Source organism: Vicia villosa, unplaced genomic scaffold (genome assembly GCF_029867415.1).
Source record: "Vicia villosa cultivar HV-30 ecotype Madison, WI unplaced genomic scaffold, Vvil1.0 ctg.003450F_1_1, whole genome shotgun sequence".
Classification (NCBI taxonomy): Eukaryota; Viridiplantae; Streptophyta; class Magnoliopsida; order Fabales; family Fabaceae; genus Vicia; species Vicia villosa.
This window is the reverse complement of record NW_026706208.1, coordinates 77,197-94,647: the sequence shown is the minus strand read 5'-3', so window position 1 is coordinate 94,647 and position 17,451 is coordinate 77,197. Positions and strand designations below refer to the sequence as shown.

The 17,451-nt window shown below is 47.4% G+C and overlaps 1 protein-coding gene across 1 annotated transcript; it reads left to right on the top strand.

Annotated features, from left to right (window-relative positions):
* Positions 1-3,238: 3,238 nt before the first annotated feature.
* On the top strand, positions 3,239-16,691 carry LOC131641012 (uncharacterized). Its single transcript, XM_058911349.1, has 4 exons — positions 3,239-3,365; positions 4,099-4,236; positions 4,306-4,640; positions 15,222-16,691. Exons 1-4 carry the CDS (start codon positions 3,239-3,241, stop codon positions 16,689-16,691), a joined length of 2,070 nt encoding a protein of 689 aa, XP_058767332.1.
* The last annotated feature ends 760 nt before the right edge of the window (positions 16,692-17,451 follow it).

The window sequence follows — 17,451 nt, the reverse complement described above, 5'->3', positions numbered from 1 at the left end:
GGTATTCAGGTCTTCTTCCCGGTTTGAGGTGGCTGGTTTACTTGGGCTTCAAGCTTCTTTGAGATATTCAGGATGCTTTCCCAGGCTTATGAATCTGGAAATGATGTATTATATGTCACACATCCCCTTCTCAAACAGGACCTAGATTCTACCCAACTATACCGTCGGTTAATGCCCAGATGTGGATACTAACATATCTCCTTTAGGCCAGACTATATGAGGCCTATCCTTGGATATCTCTAGTGCCCCCTACTTCATTATGTGGTTGGTGGAAACTTAGGGTGCATTAAGTGGAAACGCCATGGTATCTATATGATGCACCTCAATATTTGTTCGGCGTCCAAAGTTATCTACGAACTTGTGTCACCCGGGCGCCATTAACTATGAACTTGTGACACCTGCTCAATGTTTCCTAAGTAACCATCTCGAATATGGAGGAAAGTGTTAACATCTTCTCTTGGTTGTTTGTAAACAGGGCTGGTGCTAGGTCTTTCCAAAATGTTCCTTCAAAGTCAACATGACCGTAGATACGCATCTAAAATCATTTCCTCCCTTGATCTCTAGAGTTGTTCAAGAATTTGCAGATCTTGGCTATAGAAATGCGACTGAGGCCGACGGGATCTTCTACGACGAATCTCTGCATCTGATTTTGAGCACTGCCTTTGTTGAGATCTGGAGAGGCACGAGCGAAGAAATCGAATGGTTCTAGAAAATCAATAGAGATTGTTTAGATCAAAAAGTTAATCGTAGATCAAATTCTACATTTTGCACGCATTGTGAATGGACGTCAAGATCTAGATATAAGTTTGTAGGAATCGGGAGTCGATTCCCATAGACGGCACCATTGTTCCGCTGCAAAACCAGAAATGGATAGGATTGCAAAAACTATAGCGCAACGAAGCTTCCGAGGCACTACTAAGATGTGAAAAAGTGGATCGAAGGTTGCGATCAGAGTGCTTCTTGAACAAGAGGAATTGATCTTGATATGATGTAGTTAATCGATGTTTCGTATCTCTGATACGGAGGACCTAGAGTGTACCAGCAAGGTTATCACTCCAACGCCCAATTCAGTTTAGGGTTCAAGATAGTGGTAGTGAAAGTAGAGATTAGAAATTGTGTACCTAAAATACCATTTACGATGGTATTTATACCTTGGGCCTGATTGGGCAGATTGGATATTAGGCCTCATGTTATTGGGTCTTTGGCTAGGACAGAGCAGTGGAACCTTTGCCTTTGGTCAACACAATATATATATATATATATATATATATATATATATATATATATATATATATTACTTTGCATCTCGACCTTAGCTTAGGTACACATATCGACGAAGCGTTGAGGCAACTAATATGCATGATTTTTCATTAAGATTAATGCATATGTCATATGATGTTTGTCTATAATGCCCAATGTCTTACTGATCAGTCACCCTTTGTGCTATTATTTTCATCATTTAAACGTAAAAAATCTAGGTGAACTACATGACTTTAGTCTTAATTCTTGATTGTTTGAGTAATTTTATGTCAAGACAGTGTTTTCTATAGTTTGAGTTTCTTTTGGCTATTCTTACGCTTTTGGTATGTGTAGCATGTTACATGCAGGTCAAAAGAGACAGAGAATTAAGGATCAGATCAAAAGACCAGGGCAAAATATGGAAGCAAAGGAAAACAAAGTACAAATTGTAGCTCTGCCCATACGCGTATATACCTATGCCATACGTGTATGCCCCTGCCCCCATATTCGCACCATACACAGATCAGTTGGGAAGAAGAAGAAATAAAGAAGTCTTTGTTCATACGTGTATGCACTGATGCAATACGCGTATGGACATGCACCCTTTCTCATACCTTATGCAGACCAGCACGAGAGGTGAAAGAAGTGCCACTGCCCATAGGCGTATGATACGCGAATTGGAGCTTGCCTGGACGCGTGCCATGTCCCGTCCGCATATCATTTATGGCCCATGAACAAGGTCATATGCGTATGGTCTCGTGTCTTACGCGTATGGAGGCCTAGTTTTGCATAAAGCCCAAAATGTTTTCTATTTAAAGAGAGAACATGATTTTCCAAGGGTTGGACTTTTTGACGGAAAAGACACATTTTGAAGGCCGGAGAACTCAGAATTTCATGGTAGATTCATATTTTCAAGAGCTATTTGCGATTGAAGATCAATTCATCTAAAATATATGTAATGACAACAATCTTTATCATGTTTTTCTTTATTTCTATGAGTAGTTAAACCCCCACAATGCTAGGGGGTGTCCCTGATTCAAAATTGTAATGACTTCGAATTTACCTTTGCAATAACAATTTTCTTATATCTAATTGATTTATTCTTTTGATTATTATAATGCTTTCTCTTGATAATATTTTATAGTAGATATCACCTAGGACTAGGGATACCATATACAAATCTAATCGTTCTTGATAAACTAATGCTAAATTTCACCCGTAATTCTCTATGGAAATAGGAATTAGTTTGAATGTTCAAAGTTTTTTTCACTAAGGAGTTTGGACTAAACAAACTTAAGAACCGGTAATCAATTAGTTTAAAACATGTTGTTACAAGGAAGTTCACAGTTGTTACAAGACGGAATCATACACTTTACCTAGCATTTTTACTCATTATATTTCAAGTCGTTCAATCGCTTTGTTTATTTTCTTCGCAATTATTTTTCTACTTTAACAAATCAAAACCAAACTTTAATTTTTGTTTAATTGAATTATATTTTGAGCTTTGTATTGGTACGCAACATTCAAGATCGATATTTGAGACTTTTCTTATTATTATTACATTGATAAATTAATACACTTGCTATTTTACCGATCATTTATCTTATTGGATGAGAAGAATGACACATGAAAAGTCTATGTATGCTTGGGTAATGAAATCAATCATGTTCACTGATAGAAGGGTATTATATGATTTATATTAGTAGTATTATTATTGTTAAAAGGGTAATAATAGAACTTATATTATTAGTATGGTTATTGGGCCATTAGTAGTGTTTGGGCTTTTATGTTATTATTATCCATTAAGAATGTTATATAATGTAATCTCATAGAGACATTTGGAATGAATCAAAGAAATCAAATTTATTTTTATCTCTATTTTCTTAGCTTAATTTTAATGTCTTTATCTTTTATTGTTGAAACCCTAGTTTGATAGTTTTGATACGAATCTTCCTATCAATTGGTGCTTTCATTTTTGATCTCACTTCCGCTTAAAGTCATGACGATAGTATTGTTTGATAGAGAAGAAGATGCCTATTGGTGGATTCTATGTTTGGAGAAATTTTTCAAGGAGCATGAAACACCCAAATCATTGAAGATTTTAAAAGCTATTGGAGCATTGAAAGGTTCTGCTTTCACATGGTGGATATGGTGGTGTCGTGTTCATCCAAGATATAATTGGGACACATTTACAAGAGCATCGTTATGGCGTTTCAAGCCATAGTGGAGACCCATTTTACCGCTGGGTGATGAAGAAGAGGAACCACTGTATGAATCAACTGAGTCCTTTTATTCAACCAATGATTCTGTTGAGGAGAACCAAGAAGAAACTATTCCAGAATCGTCATTCTTAAAAGAGCAAAGTTGTATCACCAAGGATAACCTAGAAGATTCATCAGATGCCTATGGAACACAACCAGAAGGTTCAGGTATGTTCATAGTGGCTTATCGATTTTCAACCAAGGGGCCAGTTTCATATGCTCATACGATGGATGAAAGCCTAGCGATAAAGCCACCAAACGGAAACAAACCACTTACGATACTACCAAAATCCCCTTCTTCAAAAGTCAAGTTTTCATCTCCCCTTATTTTGTCTAACTCTTCTCCTCTAGAATCAACACTCTGATTCTTACATCCACCCGAAGCACCGCATTCGAAACCACCTGATCAAATTAGTTGAGTTTTTGTGTTATGTAACATGTGAATCAAGCTCACATGTTGCCCACAATGTATTCGTTGAAATACCCCTGCCAACCATTCCCTTATTTTGTTTGAACACTATTATGATTATGATGGGAATAGATTATGATGGTTCAAACTCTGCTGATTCTGATATATTTGTTGCTCATGGTTTATAAGAGTATGCTGCAGCGGTTGTTCATGCTGTGAAGGATGTATGTAATCGTCGGAACGTGAAGCACCATGTGATTTGCAGCGAGAGTGGTAGGGCCATTGTGTCTTATCATTCAATTTTGATTTTTGAGGCTATTGGTGCAAGTACAAACACTACTCCTTCATTGTCCTCAATTGGATTGCAGTATTTAGCATAAGGACTTTTTGAACAAGCACTTAGAGGGTATCTCCAACACCGTGGCCAAGAAGGCGCAGGAATAGTCACCGTGAATAACAACATCCTTCAATCCATCATCGGCGTTGGTCTTGTTTCCGATGTCTTCAACGAATCTATGCTCGATCAGTTACCCGGAAGCTTAGCTATTGGCCATGTTCGTTATTCCACTGCTGGACAATCCATGCTGAAAAACGTTCAACCTTTCGTTGTTGGGTACCATTTTGGTTCTGTTGGGGTTGCTCATAACGGTAATTTGGTTAACTATCGCACTTTGAGAGCTAAGCTTGAAGAAAAATGTTCAATTTTTAACACTACTTCTGATACTGAAATTGTTCTGGACTGGGCCAAGGTTAGGCCCAACATAGTTTTCGGCCCAATAAACCTCAGAGGCCCACGTTCCTCCGTGACCCTCCTACGCACCTAGAATGCCCACTTTAGGCGTGCTCGGCTGCCCCATATCCTCGGTACATATAGCACCCGGCATGCTCGGCACTAACATTCCCGCGAACACCTTCGTTGCCGAGGACCTTGCTCCGCGCAGGGCTCCTTCATATCCAGCCCTCCGAACAATACGGATCCCACGTGGCTCCTAAAAGACCGCGTCTCCCTTGAACTTCGGAGCGGTTAACCAGGACAGAGGGCATGCACGCACCTCCGATATTTCCGCTCAGGAAACCTGGCAGTCTCCTAGTTGGGCTTGGGAATCCAACCCAATAGCGAGATCATGGCCCAGCGCTGGGGGCTATAAATACCCTCTTTGATTAGAGGGTCAGGTATTCAATTCTTACTCACTCTTAGCTAGTACTTGCGCTCCTTTGCTCGTCAACTTACTTTGGCATTGGAGTACCTTGCAGGTACACCCCCCCTTCTCCTTCCTAGAAGATCCAGTCCGAGCAGCCTACGACGATTCTTCTGATCAGGTACGATCAGTGGCGCCGTCTGTGGGAAACTTGCTTCCCCATCTTTAACGAACAAAGATCAAAGCTAATCATCTCCAATCGTCATGGCTGCCAACAACAACAACATCCCAAGCGCTGACCCTTTCCTCCTTCACGAGCTGGTCGAGGAATCCTCCCGCGAGCTAGCTAATCATCGTCGGGGGGATCGTCGGCGACAAAGGTCCGGGCATGAAACCCAGGACACTCAGCTGTTGCAGGTCCTACAACAGGTCCAGAATGTCGACCATGTTCCTCCTGAAGGGCACGTTCAGAACGGGGGCGGCGAGCAGATCCGAACGACCAATGGGCCAGAACATGCCCAGAATGTGAATGAGACCGACCTCCGAGATGGGCAACATGCTTCCTCATTCACCCACACCTCCGAGAGGCGGAGAGCCCGTCATGGAGAAGAAGAGGAACCGCTCAACATTCCCGAGGACGCTGACCCCATCACCGTCCGCTTGCTCAAAGAAATACAATTGACGAACAGCCTCCTCAGAATTCAGGACGACCGAATTCACGAACTGGAAAGACAGCGACGACGTCGTCCCTCTCCGCGGAAGCACTACAGGTCACGCTCCTATTCCTCCTCGCGCTCACCGCTGAGAAGATACCGTCGGCGTTCTCCATCCTCTTCAAGGTCTCCCCCGAGAAGACATCGCCGTCGGAGGACTCGTTCCCGTTCTCCACCCAGAAAGAACAGGAAGAAGCAAAAACCTGAAGCCGCTGAACAAAGAAGCCCCTCCCCCGAACAGGGCCGTCGGGGCCCCTCCAAAGCTGCGTTGGATGACAACCAAGAGGATTCCCGACGAAACAGGCGCTACAATTCACCAGGACAAAGCGACGAGGAGGACTTCCGCAGCCCCTTGTCCGCCAATATCCGGAGAGCCCACCTCCCTCGGGGATGGAAAAACCGCCAGTATTGGACCAATACGACGGGACCACTGACCCCGACGACCATATTCGGAGCATCGAAGCGGTCATGGACTATCACGTCGTCAGAGGCTCGATCAAGTGCCGCATTTTCCCGACCACCCTCAGGAAGGGAGCGATGAATTGGTACAGGAACCTCCCTCCGAACTCCATCCATTCCTGGACCGAGCTCAAAGAACTCTTCTTGAGCCACTTCACAGCCTCCCGACGACAACCGAAATCGGAAGCCAATCTCGAGGCCGTGGTACAAGGACCCAACGAACCTCTTCGGGATTACCTTGAAAGATTCAACAAGGAGGCCGTCCAAGTGCAGACGGCCGACTACATGAAGAGGTACATCTTGGAGCGAGGACTTCTCCCCGGCAGTGACTTCAAGAAGGCCATTAAGATTGAGAAGGTGCACTCGATGAATGCCCTCCTCCGCAAAGCAAAGGCATTCATCGACTTTGAGGAAGGCGAGGCAGCGGCGATCAAAGCCTCGAGGGGCAGTGATGCCGCTCGCAGCTCAAACCTCGAGGATCCAGGGTCACGCCGAGGACAAGACAAAAGAAGGGACGACAGGTCCCGAGATGTCAAAGAACGGCGAGGACCGGCAGGGCGGTTCAACGACTACACTCCTTTGAACACCTCCCGGGAGAAAATCCTGGCCGACTGCCAGAACACCGAGTTCAAGAAATCCAACATCAGGCCCCCGAAGCCAAATCCTACAAGACCGGGGACGGACAAGTCCAAATACTGCAAGTACCACAAGAGTCACGGGCATATGACCGACGAATGCATACATCTCAAAGATGCCATAGAGACCCTGATCAAAGAGGGCCACCTGGCAAAATACACCAAGAGGGGAGAACCCTCCAGAAGAGACGTCCCTCGAAACTCTGACGAGGGGAACTCACCAGACAGCAGACCGCTTCAAGTCGCACTGTCCGTAACCCGACCGGAAGACTTCATCCCTTCAGTCGGCGTGACGACCGCCCTCAGCACCTGGGAACATTTCCCCACCGCAATGGTCATCTCCAACGGCGGCGACCCCGGCTCTCTCACCGTCAGTTCAGTCAAGAGAAAGTTCGACGAGCTACTCAGCGCCAATGCCGATCTCGGCCCTACTCTGCGGAAATTCCGAGGAAAGTCAGAGCCAATCACTTTCTACCTCGAGGAACTGCCCGGCGGAGCTCCAAACGCCACCATTCCCCTTCTCGTCCGAGCCAGAATGGCAAACTTCAATGTTCGACGGGTCCTGGTGGATGAAGGTAGTTCGGTCGACATCATGTACTCTCACCTCTTCCGAACACTTCAGCTGGACGACTCACACCTCACTCCCTATGTGGGTTCCGACCTCCAGGGTTTTAACGGAGCCACCACCAAACCATGGGGCTACGTCGAGCTGATTGTCACCTTCGGGGAAGGGGAAGCGTCCAGACAAGTCAAAACCAGGTTTTTGGTGATCGACTGCAAAACATTGTACAACTGCGTCATCGGACGCCCAACACTGGCCGAGCTAACCGCCGTGCCCTCCACGGTCCATCTGAAGATGAAGTTCTACACGAGGACAGGGAAAGTGGCCACCATCAACGCCGACATTGAAGCTGCGAGGAGGATCGTCGATGCCTCCGTCAAAGGACTAGAGCTGATCGCCCCTCCGACCAGCTCCAACAAAAAACCAAGAGCCGAAGACAAGCATCCTCGGGAAGATCAGGTTCCAACGGCCAACGTCAGCTCCGTCGACCTCGATGCAAGGTTTACACAAGAAGAACTGAAGACCGGGGAAGAGACACAATCAAAGGCCCCTCATCCCATCCGGCCTGTCCCCGACGGAGATTTCGAGCTGATCCCCCTGGGGGACAACCCCGACAGAGCAGTGAAGATCGGCAAAGGCATCCCTGACCTGCCGAGGAAGCAACTCGTAGCCTGCCTTCGAGCCAATGCCGACCTGTTCGCCTGGAGCGCTGCAGAGATGCCCGGACTCGACCCTGAGGTCGCCTGCCACCATCTCTCCATCAATCCAACCGCCAAGGCCGTAGTACAACGTAGGCGTCGGCAGTCTCCCGAGAAAGCGGAGGCTGCCGAGAAAGCTGTAAAAGACCTCCTAGAGGCAAATTTTATTTCCGAGGCCAAGTATTCAACTTGGCTCTCAAACGTTGTACTTGTTAAAAAATCTAATGGAAAATGGAGAATGTGTGTTGATTATACTGATGTTAACCGGGCATGTCCAAAAGACGCCTACCCTTTACCTAATATTGATAGACTGGTCGACAACTCGGCCGGCTATAAACTGTTGTCTTTCATGGACGCTTATTCTGGTTACAACCAGATTCCCATGGCGAAATGCGACAAGCAATGCACGGCTTTCATGACCGAATCGGGCAATTATTACTACAACGTAATGCCCTTCGGACTCAAGAACGCCGGGGCAACTTACCAGCGGATGATGAACAAGGTCTTCCGAGGAGAAATCGGCGACACGCTCGAGGTGTATATGGACGACATGATCGTCAAATCTCGAGAAGACTCCGACCACACGCTACATCTCGAGCGGGTCTTCAAGCAGGCCAGGTCCTGCAGGATGCGCTTCAATCCGGAGAAGTGTACCTTCGGAGTACGGGCAGGCAAATTCCTCGGCTTCTACTTAACAGAACGAGGAATAGAAGCCAACCCTGATAAGTGCCGAGCATTCTCAGACCTCCCTACCCCCACCAATAAAAAATCCATCCAAGTACTAAACGGAATGCTCACGGAATTATCCCGCTTCGTCGCGAAATCCGCCCAGCATGCACTTCCATTCTTTAAGCTTCTTCGGAAGGAAGCAGCTTTCGAGTGGTCCGAGGAATGCGAACAAGCATTATCCCACCTCAAACAAGTACTCTCCAAACCCCCGTTGCTATCCCGACCAGACAGCAACGAGGTTCTCTATCTCTACTTGGCCGTTTCAGGCGAGGCGGCCAGCGCGGCCCTGATCCGAGAAACGGAAGACGGGCAGAAGCCAGTGTACTTCACTAGCAAAGCCCTACAAGGGCCCGAGGTCCGCTATCAACAGATAGAAAAAATCGCACTGGCCCTAATAACGGCCGCCAGAAGACTGAGGTACTACTTCCTCGCCCACACTATCATCGTCCGGACAGACCAACCGATCAAGCAACTTCTCAGCCGACCAGACATGGCCGGGAGAATGCTGAGATGGTCCCTCGAACTGTCCGAGTTCGACATACAATACGAGGGCAGGAAAGCGTTAAAAGCCCAAGCACTCGCCGACTTCGTGGCCGAGATGACGACGATCTCCAACTCCCCAACACCCACCGAGAGTAAGTGGACCATCTATGTTGATGGCGCCTCAAGCCACGCGGGCAGCGGAGCCGGTATCATCTTGGAGAACGACGAGGGGCTCGTCATCGAAGTATCCTTAGTCCTATCCTTCACCACATCGAACAACCAGGCCGAGTACGAAGCCCTCCTAGCGGGCCTACGCCTCGCCGAGGACGTGGGCGCTCAGGAAGTCATGATTTATACCGACTCTCAACTGGTCGCGTCCCAAGTTAGCGGCGATTACCAGGCCAAAAACGACACACTAGCCGAGTATCTATCGCTCGTCCAAGAAAAAATGAAAGGATTCACAAAGGCAGACGTCGCACACATCCCTCGGGAACACAACTCGCGGGCCGACCTTTTATCCAAGCTTGCGAGCACGAGAAAGAAGGGAGGGAACAAGTCGTTGATCCAAGAAATCTTACCCAGACCGAGCATAAGCAAGAATGCCCAAGCCCTACAGGTGTTCGCCATCGGGGACGACCATTGCTGGATGACCCCAGTATACAACTTCCTCACCAAGAACGAACTACCTGCCGACGCGAAGGAAGCTTCAACTATCAGGAGACGAGCCTGTTCGTACACGGTCGTCGAAAACAAACTATACCGACGAGGCTTCTCCATCCCTCTCCTTAAATGTGTCGACACATCGCAAGCATCTGAGATACTCCAAGAGCTCCACGAGGGGATCAACGGCCAGCATCTCGGCGGCCGATCATTAGCGAGGAAAGCCCTCAGAGCCGGCTACTACTGGCCGACCATGCAACAAGACGTCAAAGAACATGTCCGTAAATGCGACAAATGCCAGCGTCACGCCGACATGCACTTGGCTCCCCCTAACGAGCTCAAGTCTCTATCATCACCTTGGCCTTTCTCCACCTGGGGAATGGACCTCCTCGGACCATTCCCGGTCGGTTCATACCAAAACAAATACCTCGTGGTCGCCGTCGATTACTTCACGAAATGGATAGAAGCCGAGGCGCTCGCCAAGATCACGTCTCAAAACGTGCTCCGTTTCTACAAACGAAACATACTCGCCCGGTTCGGGGTACCTCAAGCCATAATCACCGACAATGGCACCCAGTTCACTGATAGAAGGTTCCAAGAGTTTGTAACCAAGCTCGGCACGAAGCAACACTTCACCTCAGTCGAGCATCCTCAGACGAACGGGCAAGCCGAGGCAGCCAACCGAGTCATCCTCCGAGGACTAAAAAGAAGACTCGGCGAAGCCAAAAAAGCTTAGGTCGAGGAACTACATAGTGTACTTTGGGCATATAGGACAACCCCCCACTCGAGCACAGGCGAAACTCCGTTTAGGCTAACCTACGGCACCGAAGCCGTGATCCCCGTGGAAATCCGAGAACCTTCTCGGCGCACCGAGTCACCCCTCGAAGAGGAGCTCAACGACGAGGCTATGAGGGAGGAGCTCGACATGGTCGAGGAGATCCGCACAGGATCATCCCTCCGAGAAGCAAAATTAAAACAACAGATAGCTCTCCGCTACAACACCAAAGTTATCAAGCGCGATTTCGAAGTCGGCGCCCTGGTGCTCCGCAGAAATATGAAAGATTCGCGCGAGGGTAAACTAGCCCCGAACTGGGAAGGCCCGTACCGAGTTTACGATAAAACCGAGAACGACGCCTACTACCTCGAGGATCTCCTAGGAGTAAAACTTGCTCGGCCTTGGAACGCTGAAAAACTCAGACGTTATTACAGTTAGACTCGACCTAACAGCCCCAGACACCTGTATCCAACACGGGTGTTAGCCGGGCATGGACCCGCGTCGTAGGTACGAACGCGAGGACTCCACGACAGCAGCGGTCGGATCCTCCCGCAGAATGGGAGGACCAACCACACGGAAGACTCTACACCTAGACCCTCCGTGGAAGTACCTGCACGGCAGAACCCCAGCTCGCGATGGGAACGTTCACGCCGCGAGTACTTGGCCCTAACCTCGGTCTCGTACTCGCTAAACAGCGCACACCTGCTCTGCGCACCCGGACCGTACTCAACACGCCCGGGCAATCAATATAGGCCGAGCATAGTCCATAGTTACCCAAAATATCCCAAGTATCGGGGTGAGTCCCCGGGATACCCGAGCGTATCCAATAACAATCAAAAAATAGCCTAAGTGTTGAGGTAATTCCTCGGCATAACCAACAGAAAAGTTATCAAAATACGAGCATACAACGATAATACTGTGGAAGTGCAAATAAACAAATATAAACAGGCAAGGTTATAAAGCATTAAAACTGCCGACCAAATTGGCCAACGATGTCCAAAGGTTACAATCATATGCCGGGCACGCAGGCCCCCAAAAATAGTCCGGGCATTACCCAACAAAAGATAAAATGGCACGCAGGCCGAAGAAGAAGGGCACGCAGGCCCAGGACCACTATCTACTCTTCACTCCCTGGAGACTCGGGCACCAACGCGCCGTCCACAATCTTCGAAGAAAGCCCGATATTATCCTCCTTCAAACCAGGGTTTAGAAGCCTCAGTTGACGAACAGCACGCTCGAAACCGACTTCAGCCATGTCGGCCAAGCTTATCTTCAGGCCATCTATCTTCTCCACGAATTCAGCCCTAGTCTGCAGAGCGGCCACATCCGGCGACTCGTCAACCGAGGGAGCCCACTCAAGCTGAAGGTCGGCAAGCTTTTTCTTCTCCGCCGCAATCTCCCCGTCCTTCTGCTTAAGAACCGCATCGATCTTTCTCTTCAACTCCTTGCGGTCAGTCTCCAGGGTCTTCACCCTGTCCTCGGCAGTCTTCTTTGCCGCCTCCGCCTCCTTCAGGGCCTCGGACGAACCTGAACCACCGTTGGCTAACATTTGGGCCATCCCCAAAACCCTCATCACGGCAGCACCGTCGCACGCCAGCTGTTTCTGAAGGGACGGAGGGTCCATCTCACCGATCCGACGAGCTTCATCCGGAGAGGTAACCAGGGGAAACTTCTCAAAATAACCTCCATCCTTGTAGCAAGGAGGCAATACAAAGCCACGCTCGGGACCTAGGCTCGACGGCTCATGGCGTCCCCCCTCGGTAGCACGAGATCTCTTGGAAGCCCTCTCGTCCTCCTTCATCCGAGGAGAACCTGCCGAGGCCGAGTTCTCTGCAGCACCGGTTCCCCGATTCTTCTTCTTCTGGTTCCTCTTCGCATCCAGGGCCATCTTCAGGACCGCGTCTTCCTTCTCCGGCATGGCATCTACAAAGAAAAAAGAAAACAAATGAGTTAGCAAAAACACTGGACAGAAAAGGGAAAGCAGGGTGAATAGGCACGACCTAACAACGCCCGAGTCTCCTCGGGAGTCCGACAAGATAACAAAGCCTTGGTATTAATAGGCCGCTGCTCCACGACCGGCACACCATTCTCGTCCAATACGGGACTCCCGTTCCTCGTCACCCACCGGGACATAGTAAAGCTGTCTACGTATTTGCATAGGACCGAGTAGGACTCTGCGTCCTGCTCGTCCAGGTCCCCATCTTCCCAAACGTAATGTTTAGGGGGAGACGAGAAGTGACCTTTCCACCAGAAAAACGGGAACCTCGTACAGAATTCCCTTGCTACCTGCCCGTCCTCACCCCTCACTAACTCCCCGTCGGCGTCACGAAGGACCACGGAATCCGACACATCGTAGTAAGCCGCCGGGCTGAGCGGACGAACGACAAAGTATCGGTCCTTGAAACCTTTCACAGAGTCAGTGTACATCCCGAAGAGCTTCCGCTCGGCATTTTTGAACGAGACCCAGCCATATCGCCCGTCTGCCGCCTGCCTTTGGACACGAAAACACCGGCCAAACAATGCGGTCGTGGCACCAATACCCAAATAATTACAGACGATCTCGAATGCTCGCATAAAAGCAAAAGCATTGGGATGCAGTTGGGACGGCGCCAAATTTAGAAACGCCATCATCGATTTCTGAAAGTCAGAGAAGGGCAATCGGAAGCCGAGCTCCTTGAACACATATTCATACATCGCAAAGCCATCCCCGTTGAACCGAGAGCATATGCGCTCGTCCTGAGACGGGCACATCACTTGGTAATTCGGCGCTTCGCCCTCTCTAAAAACCTCGATTTCTGTGAAGGCCCCGTCTAGAGACTCAGTGTATCGGGAAGTGACCGTTAAGGCTTCCTCGGCTATCCAGTCGGCCGCAACCGTGCATTCGTAACTAAACAAGGGCATTGGGGAGACCCCTCCCTCGGCGTCAGAACCCGGAGAACCAGCATGGTCATTGTCGACCAGAGAGGGCGCGTTTTGATCCTCGATGATCTCAACATCGGAGCTAGTGGCCGTCGAGTCGTCCGACTCGCTACTCCATGAGTCAGATTCCAAGCTGGACTCCGAGCTGGCGCTCGAATCAGGTCGACCTGCACGCAGACGGGAGAAAGTGAATTCGACAGTTCATCAAATCCACCCTTCCACCGCAATGCAAGCGAAAGGGTAGAGCAGGAGCGGCAGAGCCCCCGGCTAAACCCCCATCGAGGAAAGACGCCCGTCAGCCGGGGACTCGCGAAATGACGTGACACGACAACGAAAAATCGTATCTAAACAGGCACAACGGTCCAACGCCGACGTCGCCTGGTCCACCGACCCACGCTAACCCCCGGGCATCGCCTGGATAACCCAGGGAGGAAGCAACGACCTCTCATCGGATCCAGCCTACGTTTGCGATGACGACCACGGGGACAAAGCGCACAAATCCTAAGGAAATGAATAAAGCAACGAAGAGAGAAGCGAACTTACTTGAAAACATGATGACGATGACCGGATGAGCTTCTCGGCGGACAAATAGTATGTCGAATAATCTGGAAGAGTACCTTCCGAGGAGCGCCTGTCTGATGCCGAGCAGGTAAACAAAGAGAGGGAAACTTCCAAATGAGAGGATTCGCCCCCTTTTATAGGGAAAGGGCTCGGAAGGCGAAGCGTCACCTCTCCTGACAAGCGCCGCCTCCTAGACCCTAGGCCATTATTACCTATGCCACGTCAGCGCGTGTCGCCCACGCGCGACGTTTCGCCCCTCCACAGGCTGTTCCTCCGAGCACATCTGGTTGACAAGGAGCCATCTCATCGAGCATCTCCCGTGGATCCCCGGCCCGAGCATAGGGTAAAGTCACAGCTTCTTGACCAGAAAGCTCCGACTTGGGGGGCTCCTGTTCTGGACTGGGCCAAGGTTAGGCCCAACATAGTTTTCGACCCAGTAAACCTCAGAGGCCCACGTTCCTCCGTGACCCTCCTACGCACCTAGAATGCCCACTTTAGGCGTGCTCGGCTGCCCCATATCCTCGGTACATATAGCACCCGGCATGCTCGGCACTAACATTCCCGCGAACACCTTCGTTGCCGAGGACCTTGCTCCGCGCAGGGCTCCTTCATATCCAGCCCTCCGAACAATACGGATCCCACGTGGCTCCTAAAAGACCGCGTCTCCCTTGAACTTCGGAGCGGTTAACCAGGACAGAGGGCATGCACGCACCTCCGATATTTCCGCTCAGGAAACCTGGCAGTCTCCTAGTTGGGCTTGGGAATCCAACCCAATAGCGAGATCATGGCCCAGCGTTGGGGGCTATAAATACCCTCTTTGATTAGAGGGTCAGGTATTCAATTCTTACTCACTCTTAGCTAGTACTTGCGCTCCTTTGCTCGTCAACTTACTTTGGCATTGGAGTACCTTGCAGGTACACCCCCCTTCTCCTTCCTAGAAGATCCAGTCCGAGCAGCCTACGACGATTCTTCTGATCAGGTACGATCAGAAATTGTTCTTCATTTGATTGCTACTTTAAAGCATAGACCTTTTATATTGAAAATTATTGATGCATGTGAGAAGATTAAAGGGGCTTATTCTATTGAGTTTGTTATGGAGGATAAGCTTGTTGCTGTGAGAGATCCTTTCGAGTTTCGACCTTTGGTTATGGGGAGGAGAAATAATGGTGTGGTTATTTTTGCTTCTGAGACTTGTGCTCTTGATTCAATTGAAGCTACTTATGAGAGGGAAGTGTTCCCTAGTGAGGTTGTTGTGGTTGACGATAATGGGATTCAATCTCTTTGTCTCATGTCTCATCCACAGCCGAAGCAATGTATTTTCGAGCATATTTACATTGTTTTGCCTAATTCTGTTGCTTTTGGTAGGTCTGTGTACGAGTCGCGTAGACGATTCGGTGAGGTGCTTCCTACTGGTCAACCGTGGTCGTCCTTAATTGGTTGCAGCAGTGAATTGGCAGTGTTTTATGAAAATGGCCCTTTCGAAATTGCCAACAAGATGTCCCTTACATGGAACGAATATGATTGGGACAAGGCAATTTTTGCTGCACATCCTGAATATGCTACACATGATATTTTTGTAACGGGTGAATCATATGCTGGGCACTATGTTCTGGTTTTTACTGCTCGTGTCCACAAGGGAAGCAAAGCTAAAGAAATAATTCATATAAACTCGAAGGGATTTGCCATTGTTAATGGGTTCACTAATTTTGGAATTCATTATAAAGCTTATGCAGATTATGTACTTGACATGGGCATAATTGAACAGCCTGACTATGACAGCATCAACAAAGTGTTGGTTCCAGCCCACGAATTGGCAATCAAACTATGCGGTACAGATGGAAAAATCTCGTGCACAACTTCATATTTTGTTTGTAATACTATATTCATTCCCATCATGTCACATGCTACACATATCAATTACTACGACATCAGAAAAAAGTGTGGAGGGATTCTTTGCTATGATTTTTCGAACAAGGAAAAGTTCCTGAACCAAGGATTTGTTCGGGATGCACTAGGGGTTGGAGATATTGATTTTGTGTCTTGCAGCTCTATAGTTTATCAGGCTATGCTAGTGGATTGCAGGTATGTATTCATTATTCTAATATTAGCTGGCATTATTCTGATACCGGTTCTTCTACTTGTTGCTTTAACGAATGGTGGTGGGAAGAAACAAACAGTTAGCAAAGCAACTTTCAATGAACTTGGCGAGTTATCAATGGGAAACATCACAGCAAGTAGTGCAAGGTTGTGGGCGTGTTTTAATACCTGCTATTGGATTTCACTTGTTTCATTATTCTTCTTATGGAAGAAGCGTGCCTGTGCCGAAGCAATATATGTAGGTTCAAAAACAACTGCGCTAAACCAGAAGGTACAAGACCAACCAACGAGACTAGCTGTCTTGGAATTATTGGAAAGAAAAAAAAGTGGACAACATAGAGTATTGCCATGAAAAGATTAATGAATTGGTTGCAAAAATTAGCATCATTAGTTTTATCTTAGAACCTTGAGGACAAGGATCAAGTGAACCCCGCGGCAATGATAGAAGGGTATTATATAATTTATATTAGTAGTATTGTTATTGTTAGAAGGGTAATAATAAAACTTATATTATTAGTATGGTTATTGGGCCTTTAATAGTGTTTGGGCTTTTATGTTATTATTATCCATTAAGAATGTTATATAATGTAGTCTCATAGAGACATTTGAAATGAATCAAAGAAATCAAAGTTATTTTTATCTCTATTTTCTTAGCTTAATTTTAATATTTTTATCTTTTATTGTTGAAACCCTAATTTAATAGTTTTAATAGGAGTCTTCCTATCATTCACAATGATATATACTAATTTAGATGCACCATATGTTTTTTTTTTAATAAGCGATGCACCATGTTATTAACATAAACACTAAGTACCAAAATTAATTAAAGTATTTATTATTAGAACAACATCAAGAAGGTCCATAAATACTTTAAAAGACGTCCTATTTCTTTTTTTAGAAGATGTTGGAAGAATAATTTAAAGAAGCTACATTGATGTTATTCGAAAATGGATAAAAAATATATTCATATTATAATCTAAAATAAATGTCACGTTTAGATTACAATTATGTTGTAAAAGGCTTCAAATAATTGTCATTGCTAGAACAAAAGTCAGAGAAAAAATTTTAAACAGACTTATTTACTATTAATTAGCGTGGGATGTTTTTGTTGT